Genomic DNA, 17,708 nt, shown 5'->3' on the forward strand with positions numbered 1-17,708 from the left:
CCAGGCTGCCTCAGATCCCACTTGTGCAAGACATCCACATTCAGAAGAAAAATTTAAAAGCCGATGGCATTTAAGCATGTCACAAAAACGAAGCATGTGTTTGAACACAGGCTCTTGCTCCATGAAGAAAGGTGTTTGTAGCAAGCTTGGAAGAGCCATTTGAAAGCTTAAAAACCTTTTTTTTTTTTTCTCTGTAGAAGACCTTCCTGCTCAAAAAAGAAAAACAGTGGGCTAGATTTGCCTCTCACTGTCATCAGAGCTAATCTCTAGTGACTCCACAGTTGTCACAAGGAAAATTAATCCAGGTTTACAGAGATGTAGCAGACCACTACATCTCTCTCTTGCTGTGTTTACAATAAGAGACCAATAAATGAGTATTTGTGATCGGGCACTGCTTTTTTAATCTGTTTGCTGGAGTATCATAGGATTTGTTTGATGATTTGATGACTTAGTTATTCGTGGATTTACAGATTGCACATGATTAGCCAGCATATTTTGGATTTTATTTCCTCTGTTTTTATGCAGAGAAGCAATTTTGACTTCTAAAGCAAAACCAGGGCATCCTCAGTATTTTTTTATGTAGGTGAGCATCTTCCATTCATAGAATCCCTGTGTGGCTCTGAACTACTTACACAAAGTGCCAAAAACCTAAAGGATTGCATAATGCAGGAAAAGAGGCTATGAATGAACGTCATTCATACTCCCTGCCTACAGAAGTCTGTGGATCCTCATGGCATCTTCTATTCATTCCCTTCAGTTTTGCATGAATGGCTGAAAACGGGCCACAAATCATTCACCACCCATCAACTCTTCCCCGTGGCATTTCTCAGTGCCTGCTTGATGGGACCAGGAGCACAGCAAGGACTGCTGCCCATCAATAACACAGGTAGAAAACACACAACTTTCCACTGGATGTCTGTATCCCAGCTTCTGAAGCAGCAAGCAAAACACAGGCAAAATCCAGGCAACTAAATCCAAGCCCACCATATTCCAGGGCTGGTACTTTATCTCCAACCCTGGAGAGCCTCTAAGAGCTATGGGAATTTATTTGCTCAAGCAAATTTGCTCTCAGCCTAGCAGGGTTGATGAGCTCAGTACTTAGCTTAAACGAGAGCCTTAGAGGAGTCCAAAAACTGGCATTCCTGTCACGTCCATACCTTCCCTAGGATTTTCCAAAATTGCTAATGCATCCTACCCAGCACAAAATGCCCCTGGCAGGGGTCTAGAAATGTGGCACTTGTGAATGCCCAAGTGCTTCTCTTTAGTCAACAAAAACATATGGGAACCTCATCCTTGCCTAATTTTTAAAGGCCACAAAGAGACATGAACTGCCTTTCCCTGACCTAACTCTTATATAGGTCAGATGAGCTCCAGCCCTGAACTGGAAGTCATGTAATCATGTTAGGACAGCAAAGAGCCTGAGCTAATAAACCCGGCCTTTCAAAGAGCTTATTGGTTTGGGCTCAGTGCCATGCTGAGGTTAACAAGGTAAAAACCCGTTTAACAAAGGAGACATATTTGACCAACCACAGTCAGGTCAATCATTTAAGATTTAAACATTCCCTCCAGAGGTATTTACTCAGTCGGTGCACGTTGCTTACAGTTGATTCTGTACCTTCTGATCCTGCTTTAAATTGTATCTCCCAAATCAAATTAGAGTAGGAGAAGCTTTCCTATTTCCTTATTGCAGTTGACAATCGCACGTGGGGTCAGCAGATATTCTGAATTCACATGAGAGAAGCCTGAATCACCTATTACATCCAGGAAAAGAATCTGTAGCTCAAAATATTAATTCCCTTTCTTTCCAAGGTTAGACTAGAACAGGCAGAGTATTCTCCCCTTTATTGAAAACATGTGTGCATGTGTGTGTTTATCAGCACTGCATTTTATACACTGTTTCATTCAAACCAATATACACTCCAGGTTTTATGGTGTATTTTGGCTCAAGTGTGATTACTAGGACAGTGTTTACAGCAATATTCAGTGTGTTCTGCATAGCCCTGCCCATCAATCAACACTGTAATAAAGCAGAAAGCGAAATCACTGGAAAAGCAGCAGAGCTGCTGAATTCAAGTAAGCCATTCAAAACTACCATGGAGACAAATGCAAATGCAGTTGGGTCAAAGTAGCCATTTACCTGTTGATTAAAGGGGAAGAAAAACTATATACATGCTGCATTATGGTTTGCCTTAAAAAAATAACATAGGCTCCAAAGTGTTAATTTTTTCCTGCCTATTTTCTCTGGCTTAGTGTTTCAAGATGACTGCTGCTCCATATAGATTTATAATATGTATGTGTTTATTCACACATCTCTAAGTCAACAGGAAAGGCAGACCAGAATACCAAATCTATCATTAAATCTACATGTTGGCACGTACAAAAAGCTGCAGGACTTCATTTTTTTCTGGCTAAGACTGAAGGGATAAATTGAAAGAATGAACAAACAAACAAGCCATGCTCATCCTTAAAATACACACACAAAGGAAGAGAGGGAGAGAAGGGGAAAAGAAGATTGCTTGTAAGGTTGTTGGTTTTCAGGTTTGTCTAACAGATCAGGAATAAGTTTAAGAGCAGTATTATCTCTGATTCTTTCTAGATGTCACATGGGTTTGCTGACAAACACTGGGGTTCAAAAGCCCCAGCACTGCCTCAGCTCTGGAGCAGCATGTGCTATTCCCAATTCAGACACTGGAGTGTGATGCAGCTTCCAGCCCTTGCCCAACCTGAATATCCAGGCTCTGCTTCACAGTTTTTATTCTCTCCCCAACTGTGAAGCAGTGCTTCACAGTGTCAGGGTGCACCACCCTGGAGTCCTAATCTTAGAACTAGCACCTCTAGATGCTACTGTAAAATAAATGGTGATGGTGATATTGATGAATTATCACTCATTTGGCTGGTTTATTTTAATTTTGCTTTAGTCTAGATCATAAAGAATTAACATAAAAACCGAACTAGAGTAAGATCTATGCACCCAGAGCCCCATAGAATTCACACTGGAGTCAGCAGGACTCGAATAGAAATTGAAGGGGGCTCTGAAATGAATTCAAGGTAGATGCTTAAGCAGTGCCCTGCCGGGGGTCACAGCACACCCAGTGTGACAGCCACCCCCAGTGAATCCATCTGACTGTGAATGAAAGCCAATCAACAGAGCTGGGAGTGCAGACAATGCAGGCAGGGCAAAGAAGTGCTCAGTGTGAAAATGAAACCGAGGGAGAGATGCTCTTAGCCCATTAAGGGCTATAATGAAATACTGCATCTTGAGTTTGTTGCTGTTAGAAGGAAGCCAGGAAACGAGCAAGAATTCATTATAAAGCTGCTCAAGACCAAAACATGAATCATTGGGTTCTAAAAAAACCTAGTTGTCTAGAGAACGGCATAGATGAAAATGAATGGAATCTCTTTAAATTACTCTCTGTATAAAGTCTTTCACATTCATCCTTTCTGGCTTTCTGATTAGTATCTTTCTGGGATGTGGGTTTTTAAATAATTCCACACCACACTCCCAGCTTCTGCAATCAAAACACTGAAATGGCTCTTGATTCTGCGTTTTTCATCTTCATTTACAGGGAAAAACGTCTTCTGCTGTAAGAAACTTGAACACCTACTGTCCTACCCATCTACTGGATATCCCAAAAGTGTATGCTGGAGGCTCAGTAATCAAACGAAATTACGATTCCCTCATCACTTTACAAATAAGGGGACTTTTGCATGTTATTGCTGCCCAAAGGAGGATTAAATCATCTCTGGAAAGCCCTCAAGATCATTAATGTCCTGAAAAGCTGAGACCTCTCTGATCTCAGCATCCCTGACAGAAAAGCAAAAAACCCCAAATCCTACATAGGGAATTGAGAAGACTTCCCTGCAAACCCAGATGGAAATACCTGAAAGGAAAACATGGCAGCAAAACACAGCCCTTGGTTGTTTTGTTCATGCTCTGACCAGTTTCCTGAGAAAAGCAGGTCTGTGTGACCACATGGTGTGCTCACCTACATCTGTCCCTCACACCAGCCCCTCTCCAGCTATTTCTGAGCCCTCCAGCAATCACAGTTTCCATGTGACAAGCTCCACTGAAGGAACAGCAGTACTGGGAGCTGAACTGGTGTCAGCCATGGGGGAAACCACCTCAAAGCTGGAAACTTGCCATGTTCTAAGAGCCAGAAAAACACAACTTGAGTTAATTTCTTACTAGGCATGTACCCCGTCCAGAAAGAAATCCAGCCACAAAAGTCTGTTGAAAAATCTGTTCATACATCTCACAGCTGGCTGGGACCATCCCTACGCCAGCAGTTTTGCTAAATATGCTGCACTGGTTATTCTGTTAACCAAGACTGCTCGGAGAAGCATAAGAAAGAAAGAATTTTCAGGAAAAATCAGAAACCACACACGATTGCCTAAGACCTCAGGCTTCTCATAGGAACGTGTCCCACTCATGACTGCTGGAGTGGATTTTACAAGACTTACTGTGATGACATCCAAAATTTATTACAGCTTTTACAACAAGGCCATGTCTAGTAAAGAGTGATGTAGTGACAATACTTACTTGTCTGGATTTAGCTTCTTTAGCTTCTTAGGGCACATAAATATAGTTTTGTACTTCAAGAACAGCCATAGCTACCTACTAAATCTTGAATAATACAAGGCAGCTTTGTAGACCCTTAAACACATGTACCAACTTGGTTCAGTCTCCTCCACAAATCTGCTTCCTTACTGCCTGCACAGTCAGTATCAAGACCCTGCTCTGCTCATCTTCTGTCAACCTGAGCTTCTAAAATCAAAATCTTTGGAAATCATGCTTTTAAACTCCTATGCTTTCTGAGAATGGAATTCATTACATTCAGAAAGTGGCCAAGTTTGTTTTCCCACCTCCTCACTTACGAAACAAACTGAAAACCTTATCTGTCTTCCTTGGTACATGCATGATGAATTTTGTGCAACTTCATTTGAAAACCAATTTATTGACCGTAGGTGTGAAAACTCTATCGTACATATAAATCAAATTGTAGATTTCTGATAAGCACTGAACAAGGTATTTTTCTGGAGTAACAGTTTAAAAAGACAATCTAAAACAAGATTAGTGCAAAATAGGAATAGCTGGAAAAAAACTAGCGATATTTTATGCTGCAGTTTTTGGGGAGTCAGATTTGAAGCATCTTGAACTGTCCTGAGTTACAGAAAGCAGCCTGATTCTGATGTCAGAAAATCAGGCCCCTTGAAATGCCTCATGCTCTTCACCACACAGGTAAAAATAATACCTTCCATACACATTGTACTCGCTAATATCCTGGTTACCAAAATTAAACAAGGACTAGGGGATACTTTGCCAAGTAACATGACTGTATTTGAAAAACCTGAATCCAGCCAGGAGTAGCCATAAAACCAGGTCAGAGCCCAGCCCTGCTGGCTCAGCTCCTGGTGGGTGCCCCAGCAGCCTCCCAGCCTGATGCTGGCCTTGCCCTTCCCTGCCAGGGGGCTCCTGGAGATTACTCAGGGAGCTGGGGCAGAAAAGAGGGGAATTCTCCAGGACAACCTTCCCAAGACACCCAGACTATCCCTGGCCCCCAGAGAAGTCTGACCTACCAGCCCCAGAAGTCACACTCCCTACCCCAAGGCAGGGCACTGCCCAGACCCAGCCCTTATACTTCCAAGAAGGACTAATGTCAGACAAGCAAATCCATCATGACTGCACCAAGAAATAAAAAAAAAACCAGAACAAACAGACAAACAAAAAAAAACCCAACAAAACAACCTCATACTTAAATGCTAATTTACCTACATTTTAAGTATTCCCTGTATGCCACAAAGGGCTCAGGCTATTTCCACGTTCAGTTTTGTTGTTGCTGTTCTTAAAAAAAACCACATTGTTCTTTCCCTGTGACATTTCTTCATATCTTTGAAAGAATGCTCTCTGCTACCACAAAATATTTGGCTTGAATCCTCCAGTGAGGAGGAGCCAAGGGTTTGGCTCATGTTTTAAAAACAAAAGAAATATTACCCTAAACATAAAACAAATGAGTGCAACTGTAACAGTAGATGGAGATAGAGCTCCTAGCACAACCTATGAATAATTCCAAACCCTATTAGAAATAACACAGCTTTCTGAATTTCCCTAGAAAACAGCATGTCATGATTAGGTTCCAGCTTGACTGAAATGCAAAATATCACTGTTTTCAAAGACAGAGCTGAGCAAAAGACAGTATGTAGTGCAACAACTTAAATTGCAAAGCATATCCACTTATAATCCAAAATTGTGGGAGACAATATGTGTACACATAAGAACAAAGATATTAAGAGAGGGCTCTTACCTCCATCCCCAGATCCTGAGCCAGCATCTGAGAAAAGAACAGAAAGAAATTTATATTCATGTGTTCCAGTATGTGCTGTGAGCATGCAAAGCAAGGCTTCAGTGAAGTGCACTACAGTGTACCTCGTGTTTGATGGCATCCCTGGGTAAATTATAGAGATCTAATCTGAATGTAATTCACTCAAGCCATCTTTCTCATCTCTCCATTTTTTTTTTCTTTAAAGTCACTCTATCAGATGAAAATACTGTAAGCCACAGAATGCTGCAATGTCCTTTGAAGTCTCTACCCTGTTTTGTTGTACTTAGACTGATAAATCTTTGTTCCCAACAGCAGTACAGAGTTACTCCACTTGGTCACTACTAAATCCTCACCAAGGAGAAATTTTAAAAGCCATTTGTTTGAGGACAGAGCAATTGTAAATTCGTATCGTTATTTTTAGAAAACGGGACATCTCATCAAATTGTAACTGGCTGGAATAAACCATTAAATTACTATTATTCAAAGTCTTCAGGTAAATGATTAAAATGCCATTTTCCCCTCAAGGTTGTTGCTGAGTTCCAAAATTGAGTGCTTTCTTTCTTCCCTGCTCAACATTTTGTTGGCTGGAATGATGAGAGTCATAGATTCAGAAAGTGCAGCATCACAAAACTGCCAAGCCCAGAGCTTCAGTAAGAAACTTTGTAAGCAAGGCAAAGCATAGAAATGCACACACATAGGGCCACCAAAAATAATGCCTCAGAGGAGTTTCTTCTGCAGGGAAGGGAGGGAGGCTGCCATCCTATCCTCCCCCCTTAGTGGAAGAGTTATGCATTTATCAGCATCAAGACTAAAGGAGTTTGGAAAAGCTGCTTTGGGATCAAAGTACCCTGTGAACTGTTAGATCTCATTTATGACAGCGAGGCCTGGTGGATCTGAACTTGCACACGGCATCACTCCTCAAAACTAAGAAAGGAAAGGAATATATTTGCTAAATAATTGGTTGCAAGAATTGCTTCAAATGGCAGATTTATGCAGCAAGGGTGCAAAGGCTGGATGCAAAAGGTGGCTGGAAAAGGGAACAGAAATAACAGTGTTTTCCTAGTGACCACGTCCCGAGTTTTCCTGATCTCATCTTTGGTCCATGATGCTCTTTCCCAAATGAGCTACTGAGGAAAGAGGGAAGAAAGGTGTGCACTGCTTTTCCAGGTGTGCCAGATCTCTCCAGCACAGAAAAAGAAACTAACATCTGCTATCACCTGTCTTCCACAGTGACCTGGCTCTCTGCAGGAAAAGGACCTCGTGTTTCTCCTCCTGCCCTACCCCTGAGGGGCCAGACCCCTGCCAGGCATGGCCAGAAGGGCTGCTCAGCTCTCTCAGAAGCCCAGGTCTGTGCTGGGGGCTCTTGAGCACCTTCTCTCTCTGCCCCATCCCATAGGGAAAGCCTAAGGAAAATTGTTGTTCCCTTCTCCACTGAGCTCCTCCTTGGGAGGAGGAAAAGGAGGCCAAGATGATCAAGACTTCAGGAAAACATAATTTTTTTTCCTTCTCTGTTTCTGAAATCCACCATGTGTTTCAAAGAGAATGCTGTCTACACGGTCATTGCCAGCAGGCAAATAAGTTTCAGAAAAGTTGTAGCAAATGTGCTGAAATTATCCCTTTAATCAAAAAGTTTGAACCAAAAAGACCAGTTGCTGTGCTGAGAGAATTTACTAAGTTGAACAAATCCTACACCACAGTAGGTTTTGTCAGCCTGAGCTCCATTTAATACCAATTTATGGACAAAAAAATTGCAGCATATGTTTTTTTCTTCTTGAAAATTGTCAGGTAACAGCTTCAGAGAAAAACAACATTTCCAGAGAAAGGAGTTTATTTTCTCTCAGGTGTATGAAACATGAAATTACAGCACTGAAAAAAGTTTGTCTAATGTACTTTTTATTGACTCCTCCATCCTCAGCCAAGAAAAAATTCTGCTTTAAGTTTAAAGAAATCTCTCAAGAACAAAGGCTTAATCCTGTTCTTTTCAAGTTAACTTCACTGCCCACCTCTAACAGATACTGAGCACAAAAGAAAAACATCAAGAAGTCCTACACATAAGCAACTTGGTTTTCCTGACAGATTTTGCTCATTCACCTTTCTAGCTGTTTTCATACAAGCTGAGATATAAACAGCTCACAAGGCTCAGTTGAGCAAAGCTGTCTCACACACCAGTCAGTTTTCTCAAGTCCAGAACAAAACACCTGTGGCACAGACCTGTTCATTATGTGTGCTTTGGACTGTTTTCAGCTGCTATAAATTGGCAGGACTCATTACAACCAGTGGTCTGTTGAATCATACCAGCTGGGGATCTGGCCCTACAAGGATAAGGAAAAACCTAAGAAACTGGATTGCAGGCAATAATGCTCCAGTTCTCTCTCTCCAGATTATGGAGAGGTTTGTGGTAATCCAGATGCCCATTTATCAGACATCTGCTCGCTTAATCTGCTACCAGTTCACTTGTAACAGCTCAGAAGTGTAGGCAGGGCACAGGATGATCAGGAGCACAAGACACAAATTAAAAAAACAAATCTACTTCTGTGCTGAACTCTTCCAAACAGTGCCAGGGGTACAGTGTATCCCGGACTGTGAGCCTAGAGCAAGTTACTTAAAAGGGAAGGATGGCAGCGACTTCTCATGCCCCAAACTGTAAAGAATTAAGCTGTGCTGAGTTCAGATGCAGAATTCCAGTGGCTTTTGCCATGCCCAGGCCGTTTTCCTGGGGCTGTGGCAGGGTCAGCAGGCAGCCTGGGCTGAGTTATACATACCAGTGGCACACGATCCCTCGGACACCAGCAGGATCTCACTCTGCTGCTTGCAGGCAGCCTGCTTCAAGTAGCACTCGTTCTGGTAGGTGTCACCATTGGAGCCACACACGGGCACGTAGTCATTGTTACACTGATGGCAAGGGACAGAGGGCAGAGTGTTAGTCACAGCAGCAGGGGGAACAGAACCCACTTGGGTGCCCCCAAACACCCCCCCTGCTCCCTGCCAGCATTAAAACCCTGGGACAACAACAGAGAGGGAGACACTGAATCCTCTCTCACCTTTACAGCTAAGCAGGGGAGAGGGAAGAGTGCTTTTAAAAAGAAAAACCAGATTTGAAGAGATTAGGGAAAAGGCAATCTGAATGGGCCAAGTGCCCCAGAGAGGTCTCTCACTGCCAGCAGGAGCAGAGGGCATTCCCAGGGAAGGCACAGGGGTGAGGCAAATGACTCCTCACATCTGCAACAGCAGCTGCTGTGTTTGCATTGGAGGGCTGCAGACAAACAGCAATGAACAGGCTCTCCCTTCCCTCCTCCTGCACACACAGGTGCGTGTCTAACTGCTCTAGTACCGACTGGTCAGAGGGAAATTATTCCTGAGGCACCAACGAACCAAGTCCATCCCTCTTTCTGCACAGACATTCCTGTTCCCTGCAGAAAGCTGCAGCTGGGATGCTCCACTAAGGCCCAAGCTCTCCCCATGGTGGCCAGTGGGCAGGAGCAGCAGCACTGCAGTAAGCTCAGCCTGTGCACAAGTTTCTCACACCCTGCTTCAGCTCAAACTCCTGCTGAGCTCTGCTCAGTTTCCTCTACCACTGCAAGACAGCTTTGCCCCTTCTCGTTCATTAAAAAAAAAATAATTTCATTTTATGCTGAAAATTGGGCAACCTACGGGGTGCAGTTATCACAAGATAATCATGCTTGGAGGCTTAGAAATACTTGGATGTGCCCTGTACATGGCAATTATACCAGGGATGTGATTATCTCGTGATTACCCTACTCCTCATATGCCTCATTGTTTAATTAGAACAAATGGAATGATCACAATTATTATTGACAAATGCTCACCTCTGCCTAAATCCTAGTTAAAATTTAGAAGATCACATACATCCTATTTAGCTGTATTATGCCACAGTGTGTCTGAGGTGTGTTTGTTGGGCACAACGTGAAATGCAGAACTGAAATATCAGGGATATTAACGTCAAAAATACTTTAAACTGAATGACTACAGAAGTGATTAACACAAACAATTGCATAGATTGCATTAATTGCAGGCCTCCACACAGAGCAGCTGCCAAGAAATTATTCATAGTTGGTCAGAGTGACATTTTGATTGGGCCAAAACAAATGGCATTTTCCTTTTGCATTGTATTCTCTTCAATCTTCCCAAGATGTTGCCCACCCCCAGCACCCTCTTCCCTCAGAACAAGGAAGAAAAACAGCAGCCACAACAGTAGAAATCCTCTCCTTCTGCTCCTCACGAAGGGTTCCTCCATGCAGAGATTTTAAACTGTTGATTAAAAACGTTTCTAGGCTATTTTCATCATTATGTTCCAAATCTGAGCAATGTTTCAAGCATAAAATGCCAACTTCATCCAGAAGCTCAACAGCAATTGCTGGAGGCTGATCTGGAATACATAACCAGGACAATTAACACAATCGTGCATATTTTTTAAAGCATGAAGCATCAAATCATGCTTGCTTTAGGTGTAATATCTGCCTGTCACCCAAGGATTTGTGAGGAATTTGGCCTTGAGTATCTCAACAGGCTTTGCTACATGCAGAAACAAGGTTGGATTCTTTGCCCAAGGAACACAGTGGCAACTTTTCTGCCCGAGAAGCACAAAGGCAACTTCTCCAAGGTTTTGCCCAGAGCAAGGGATGATCTTTGACATGGACTCAGCAGCAGAACTCTAAGGTCAGACAGCCCCACATAAATGGTGAAATCTCAATCCACACAAAGGAGTGCTGTGAGATAGGCTGGAACTTCTTCCAAATGCTGGAAATTTGAAAGTGTATTTGAGAGACACCAGGACCCCAGGAAGTATTAGTCCACTCTTCCCACCAGCACCGTTGAAAAACTAGGATTCAGATAGAAAAAACAGGAGCCACAAGGAGCAAAGGGAGGGGTATCTTCCATATGGATCCTGCCTTGGCTTTGAGCTGGAAACTGTAGTGGAAATTACCCAGGAAAGAAAACAAGACCACCAATGAGAGAGTTGTGACATTAGTCTCCAGGTGGTTCCTAACCCACTAGACTCTTGTGTTTGCCCATGCTGAACCCTGTACTCACAGCTCATCACCATCACAAAATACTTCCTGCTAGTGCTGGAGAATATCAGGGGTTGAATGTCAGTTCTAACATGTTTTTGTCATAGGTATAAGGGTCACTAGACCAGGCCCTAGATGTAGGAATGATTCTTCATCCCCAAGTGAAAACTGAGCAAGCCCACAGAGAAATCCATGTCAAAACTCCCACTAAACCCAGCAGCACTGTCCACTTCTCCACTATACGTGCCAGTTTTTAAAATACAGCTGTAGAGCAGGGAAATGGACTCGGGCAATTCCACCAAGTGTCAGTCAAGGCTGCCTTCCTCAGCACCTGCAGCCTCGAGTGCCCACGGTCACAGCCAGGGACAAACCATCTTTGGGAGCCTTTGGAGGAGTGCCGAGCACTGAAAACAGGTGCTTTATTTCCTAAAGACAATGGTAATCTGTAGAACTCCTCCTCCTGGTAACACTGTTAAAAGCTCAACCTCCTCCTGCTTTCATGGATCAATTACTACCAAAACGCCACCCACATCCTGAACCAAGTAGCACAAAAACATATTCTAGAAATATAACAAAGCTGGAAGTTGGACAGGTGATGCTGCAGCTCCACAAACACTGAAGCACGTGGAGGACACAACATGCATGAAAACAGGACTCCTTCCTCCTGTAAAAAATAGTGACTATCCACAGGCTTGGTGACTCAAGAGAAAAGACACAAAAAAATTCCTGGTATATTATTTTGGAATGCTCATGCAGTGTAAGAGGGAAGAGCCCAGCTGTCAGACCTATGGCTTTGGGCAAGCAGGTACAGACCCCAGCAAGCACATGCCTGCTGGCACAGCTCTGCACCTTCTGTTGGACCCACTGAGTGTGAGGGAAGGAAGGGCTGGTGGTTTCCCTCATGCTCAGCCCTCCTGCTGGAGCCAGCACTGTCCCAGTGCCTTCCCTCCCTGCCAGCAACAAAGCCTGGGCTTGCCCTGCACAGGAGATGGGTCTGAATCTCCTGCTCAGTGCAGGACATGGTGTTTTTCAGTAAAATACATGTCCCATTGAGAGGTCACAGTAGGCTGTGACAAGAGAACCAGCCAACATGAACCTTTTGTTCAGCACGAGTCCACTGGCTCTCCAGGCTTGGAAGTCTAACTTGGGTGTTCCAGAGCAGTCTGATCACATTCATCCGTTCAAATAAAAAAATTCATTTTAAGTCCGCTTGGGCAGATGTGAAGCATCTGTAGTTCGGGTCTGAACAAACCCAAACAAAGACTGCAGAAGCCGTGCTCTCCACTTCCATGTTCTCAGCCCTTCAAGACACAGGCTGGTCAGCCCTGAACTCTTCATTCAGCATGAAGGCAAAATGAGCTCTCTATCCTTGTCTATTCTCTCAAATTTCTGAGGAAGTCATAAAACACAGTTATAGTGATGAGGAGTCTGCTATTGATTTGCTCACTATCACCACAGAGAGTTGTCACTGAAATGGGAGCTTTGAATCCTGATGGGGGTCCCCCTTACTTGTGACACAAATTACCTGGCCAGCTCTGCCTCACTTAGTCACCCTCAGACACCACACTAGAAATTAATTTTCTACTCCAGTGGCACATCTTTTTGGCTTGTCACACTGTCCACTGATGTTACAAGAGAAGCTAACATCCCCCCAAGCTCTGCCTGTATCAAAGTGCTCGTGTCTGACTACAGAAGCCCCCAGCACCAGAGTGCCCTTGGCAGCGCTGGCACAGCATCAGCCACAGGTAATTTGCCCTCCAAGGTCACAGCCAGCCCTGCGGCTCCACAGAGGGCTCACAGCAAGACAAAGAGCTCTGAGTGTTAACAGGGCCTGATCCAAAGGCCACTGAAACCTGAGATTGCTGTTGATTTCAACCCATTTCCTACTGATCCTTGTGAGTGGGCCCACAACTGCCCAACTCATTCTTTTGATCTTATTTACATATTTATATACCAATTACCTGATTTCCTTAAATCTGTTTCAACTGCCCCCTACAGAACTGCTAAACTCAGCATACTTAAGACTGTTCACCTCTCAAAGAGGGCACCACACAGCCTGGAGAGGTTCACCTAGCTTCATTTACCCCAAATCACCAGACATCAGCACCCTGCCCTGGGAAAACAGCGCTCCCAATGCCTTCTTCCCTCCCAATGGCAATATCTGAATTTGCACCCTCCAGGCCACCAGTTCACTGCTTTATGCCAAATGGCAACACCAAACAGCGACCAAAGACGAGACACAAGCACTGTCACTGGCTGCTTTAAGTTCCCAAGGCTCATAGCACATCTGCCCTGGCTTACCACCAGGCAATGGGACAAGTCACAGACGTTTCACTGCCTTACAGATTTTCCCTAGAAAGAGAAAACAGACTAAACCACAACCCTTGTATCGTTGCATATGCTGAGCCAAGGCAAATGCTCAAAACAGCATTCTCACGCTGAATTTTTGATTGCATGCAAACCCCAAATGGAATAAAAGATTCCCATGGTCAATATGAATTCCCTTCCAACATGGGAAAACAAGTGTTTAAGAACTACTGTCTTGCTCTTGTTAGAGAAAATTCCTTCCTTGTTTAAAATGAAGGAACTTATCACTTGGGTTTTATCTCCGAAGGCACATTTGGCTCTAGAAATATAAATGATATTTGCAATGCCTTAACGTGAATGGTCTCTCAAAGCTCAATATTAACATAGGCATTACAGATGGGCACAATCTTGAGCTGGGCACTATTTGGCCTGCTCTACTGTAAACACTCAAATCAGCATTGAAAGTTTCACAACTTCACCAATCCACATTAAAATGCAGAAAAACATTGGGGCATAAACACACATACAACCCTGTGCTGGTACATGCTTTAAACTCCTTTAATTTGTGCAGCTTCTATTCAGGTCATTATTTAAAGACCAGCTGTTTTGCCAGTTAGCCAAAACATTAAATGGAATCCTTCATAATGAAACCATTTGACTTTGAGAAGGGCTGAGGTTTAAACGTAGCTGAGAGAGGAAGAGAGAAGAAATAGTTAGGAAAACCCCTTACTACTCAGTAATAGCTCTCCTAAAACTATATAAAACCTAAAGGAAGTTCATCATTTTGGAACAGAGGGATTGCTCCTTAATCTGATCAGCCGGGCAGATAAACAGGCAGAAGCATTGTCACTATGCAGCCCTTCCTGAAAATATTGCATAAGCACATTACAGATCCATTTCTTTAACTAGATCAGAACTCCGAATACAATAAGCCATGATCTGTATCAGAAATGAATTTAGAAAGGACTCTAAATCCTCGTTAAAAGGGCAGGGATGAAAAATCAGAAATGCACAACCTGGAACTACAGACCCGAAGGGACATTTAAAGCCACAGCATCTGCATTTTCCCCGAGAAACTTATGTCTTCTTGACACCAGTTGGTTCTCCTGCCAGCTTTTATACACACTGCCAGGTTTTCCCTCTAACTTCTCTGCACATACAGAAATAAATTGCCAAGTGATAGCTTATAAAGGGAGACCCATGATTTGTTTTCTCATTAGTGAATTAGAGAACGAAGTGTCAATCTTCTTACCTTGAACTGACAGACACAAGTCACACTGTCTCCAATCCTTAAACACTCCCCATCAAATTTACAGGTATTGGTGTCGCAGAGAAAGAGATCATTTTCTCTGTCATCGTAACCTCAAATGTAAAGAGAGGGGGGAAAAAAAAGTCAGTTTTGGTCTAGCAAGAGGAACAATACGGGATGATTGCATTTTAATGCACAGAGCACAGTAACCTTGTTGATGAAATTGATGGAGTCCAGATTTCTTTTGTCCTTCCCTGCCCTCAGCTTTTCACTTTTCCTCTTGTCTCTCCCTCGGTGTTGCTCTTAGTTCTTATTCCCCACTACCTCACGCACTTCTCTTTCTATTTCACGGACTCGGCTTCCTCAGAAGTCACCCGGTAATTATGCTATTTCATGGCTCTGGGTTGGAAATGTCATCAACTTATCCCCATCCGATCACAAATCTGTTGGACAAAAGTCCAAATTGGAATTTCTCCAGCCCGTGACACAACAAAGCCCCCAATAATAAAGACAAACAGGCTGTGTGTTTTCTGTGATGGTCTGCCTGATCCCAATGAAGATTGATGACCTCTAAGTTAACAGAAGTGCCAGGTTCCCCACGAGCCGCTGAGTGAACCGAGCTCTTTGCCTTCATATTCTCCAGGAAAAACCAACAGATCTGACTGAAGATTCAGTTCACGAATACAAGCATGAATTTCAGATTTCGCTAGCTGACTTCCCACTCCAACAGCAAGACACTAAACAAAACAGCTATATCAGACTCCAAACCCATTAAGATCTGAATCCATTGATTTTTTAAAAAAACATCCGAGTGCTCTTAACCGTATCGTTACATGTTTAAAACCAAGAGCTCACAGTGCAAATTCCCCCCGATCTAACACGTCATGTGCGATGCACGCAGCACCCCAAATAACGCTCTTCCCCTTACAGAGCTACTACAGTCCAATTTCCGAATTATTTTACGTATCGGAGAAGGACCGGCTGCTGACCTACATAGGAAACGCGTTACAAAGGTCAGCCCGACTTTAAGGAGCAGGCAGCGGGTTCCCGGTGCGGCGACGCCGGTACCCCGACCCGCTGTCCGTTCGGTGCGCACGGGAAGAGCCGCCCGCAGGATGCGCACACGCGGCCGCGCTCTCCGCTCCCGCACGACGAGTGCCCCGCTCCGGTGCGGAGCCGAGTTCCGCCGGGGCCGGGGCTGTGTCTGTGCCCGCGGAGCCGCCCGCACCGGCGGAGGGCGCGGCTGCCGCGCCCGGCACCGCGGAGCGCGGGGCAAGCGGGGCCCCGGGGGCTGCGGTCGCACCGGGAACGGCGGCGAGCCCCGACGCCCGGCACTTAATACAGCTTTCGCTATTCCCGTGCATTGAACGGGACGCGGCATCGCCCTCTGAAGTTGCCTCGCCCGGGCTCGTCCGCGCAACTCCGAGCGCCTGGCGGGGCTGCCGGGACGCTCGGCGGGGCCGGGCGCGGGGTGCTCCGATGCTTACCGGAGCAGTTCCAGCCGGTGGGCGTCTGGCAGTCGCTTAAGGAGGTAGGGAAGGCCGCCAGCTTGTCGGGGCGGGCGAGGACGAGCAGCACGGCGGGCAGCAGCAGCCAGCAGCAGCAGTCGCAGAGCGTCCAGCCGCCGCCGCCGCACTGCCGGGGCGGGGAGGGCTCCCAGGGCACCATGACTTCCTAACTCAACTCTCCGGCGGCGGCGTGCCCCCCGGGCGGCGCGGCGGGCGGCAGGGACGGGGGGCGGCGGGGCCGCTGGGCATCCCGGGGCCCCGGCCGGCGGCGGCAGCGGGTCAGCGAGCGGCGGCCGGGCGCTACGCTGGGGCGAGCGGCGGAGCCCGGCGGGGCGGCGCGGGGGTGCGGGCGGCGGCGGGGCGGGGAGCGGCTGCCATAGGGGCCGGGCGGCGGGGAGCGGGGGGAGGGCGCGGAGGGGCCGCCGCCGCGCAGCCGCCGCCGCCGCCGCCTGCCCCGCTCTGCCGCCCGCATCCCTCTGCGCGGGGGAAGCAGCAGGTCCCGGCCCGCCGCGTCACGTGCGCCGCCGCGCCGCCCCCATTGGCCGAGCGGGATGCGGGGCCCGGCGGGCGGGGCCGGCGGAGCTGCTGCGCCCCGCGGCAGCGCCCGGGGCAGGGCAGGGCCGGGCCGAACCGGGCCGGGCCGGGCGGCAGCGGGGACAGGGCGGCCGGCGGGGCCGCGGGCAGCGCTCCGCACCCCTGCGCCCGAAAGCGCCGTCCCGCCGGCTGCGGGGATGCGCCGGCCCCGACGGGGCGCGGGCCGGGCAGCGCCGCGCCTCTCCGCGCCCGGACATGTGCGCGCACGGCCCCGGCCGGCGCCGAGCCGCAGGTGGCAAGCGTGCCCGCGGGCAGGGACATCCGTGACACCCTCCGCGCACACACAGCGCACACGCCCGGGCGCTGCCGAAGTTGCCAACCGCGCGCCCCGGTGCCGGTATTTAATCACGCGCGGCTGCGACGTTAGGAAAATAAAACACCGTCACGGCTGTAGGGTCTGGAGCGGGCACAGGGCCGGAGAGGTGAGCAGGGGAAGAAACGAGCACTGCGGGGAAATCAGGGAGAAGAGAGACAGGGAAGATCTTGCCCAGCCTCGGCAAGCAGCGGCCAAGGTCTTCCTGGGCTGCGGCACCATCCCCGCGACGGAGCCGAAGGAAAATGCACCATCACGCTGGCACGGAGGGCTGCTCTGCCCCCTACACCTAAGGCACGCTGGCGGAGCGCAGCCCCGGAGCAGCATCCCGCCGCCTCCAGCCGGCGATGTGCCACGGGGCTGCGGGAGCCGCCTCCCCCGCTGCGC

General features: G+C 46.8%; 1 protein-coding gene across 1 annotated transcript in view; it reads right to left on the reverse strand.

The window, feature by feature from the left end:
* Window positions 1–16,643, reverse strand: part of TMEFF2 (transmembrane protein with EGF like and two follistatin like domains 2) — a 121,452-nt gene extending 104,809 nt beyond the window's left edge. The window contains exons 1-4 of the mRNA XM_014880949.2: window positions 16,394–16,643; window positions 14,910–15,019; window positions 9,083–9,212; window positions 6,303–6,329 (exon numbers count right to left, since the gene is read on the reverse strand). Of these exons, the coding sequence (XP_014736435.1) occupies window positions 6,303–6,329; window positions 9,083–9,212; window positions 14,910–15,019; window positions 16,394–16,574 (448 nt within the window). The 5' untranslated portion in view covers window positions 16,575–16,643. The remainder of the gene's footprint in view (window positions 1–6,302; window positions 6,330–9,082; window positions 9,213–14,909; window positions 15,020–16,393) is intronic.
* Window positions 16,644–17,708: the final 1,065 nt, after the last annotated feature.

This window comes from Sturnus vulgaris, chromosome 7 (genome assembly GCF_052056855.1).
Source record: "Sturnus vulgaris isolate bStuVul1 chromosome 7, bStuVul1.hap1, whole genome shotgun sequence".
Lineage (NCBI taxonomy): Eukaryota > Metazoa > Chordata > Aves > Passeriformes > Sturnidae > Sturnus > Sturnus vulgaris.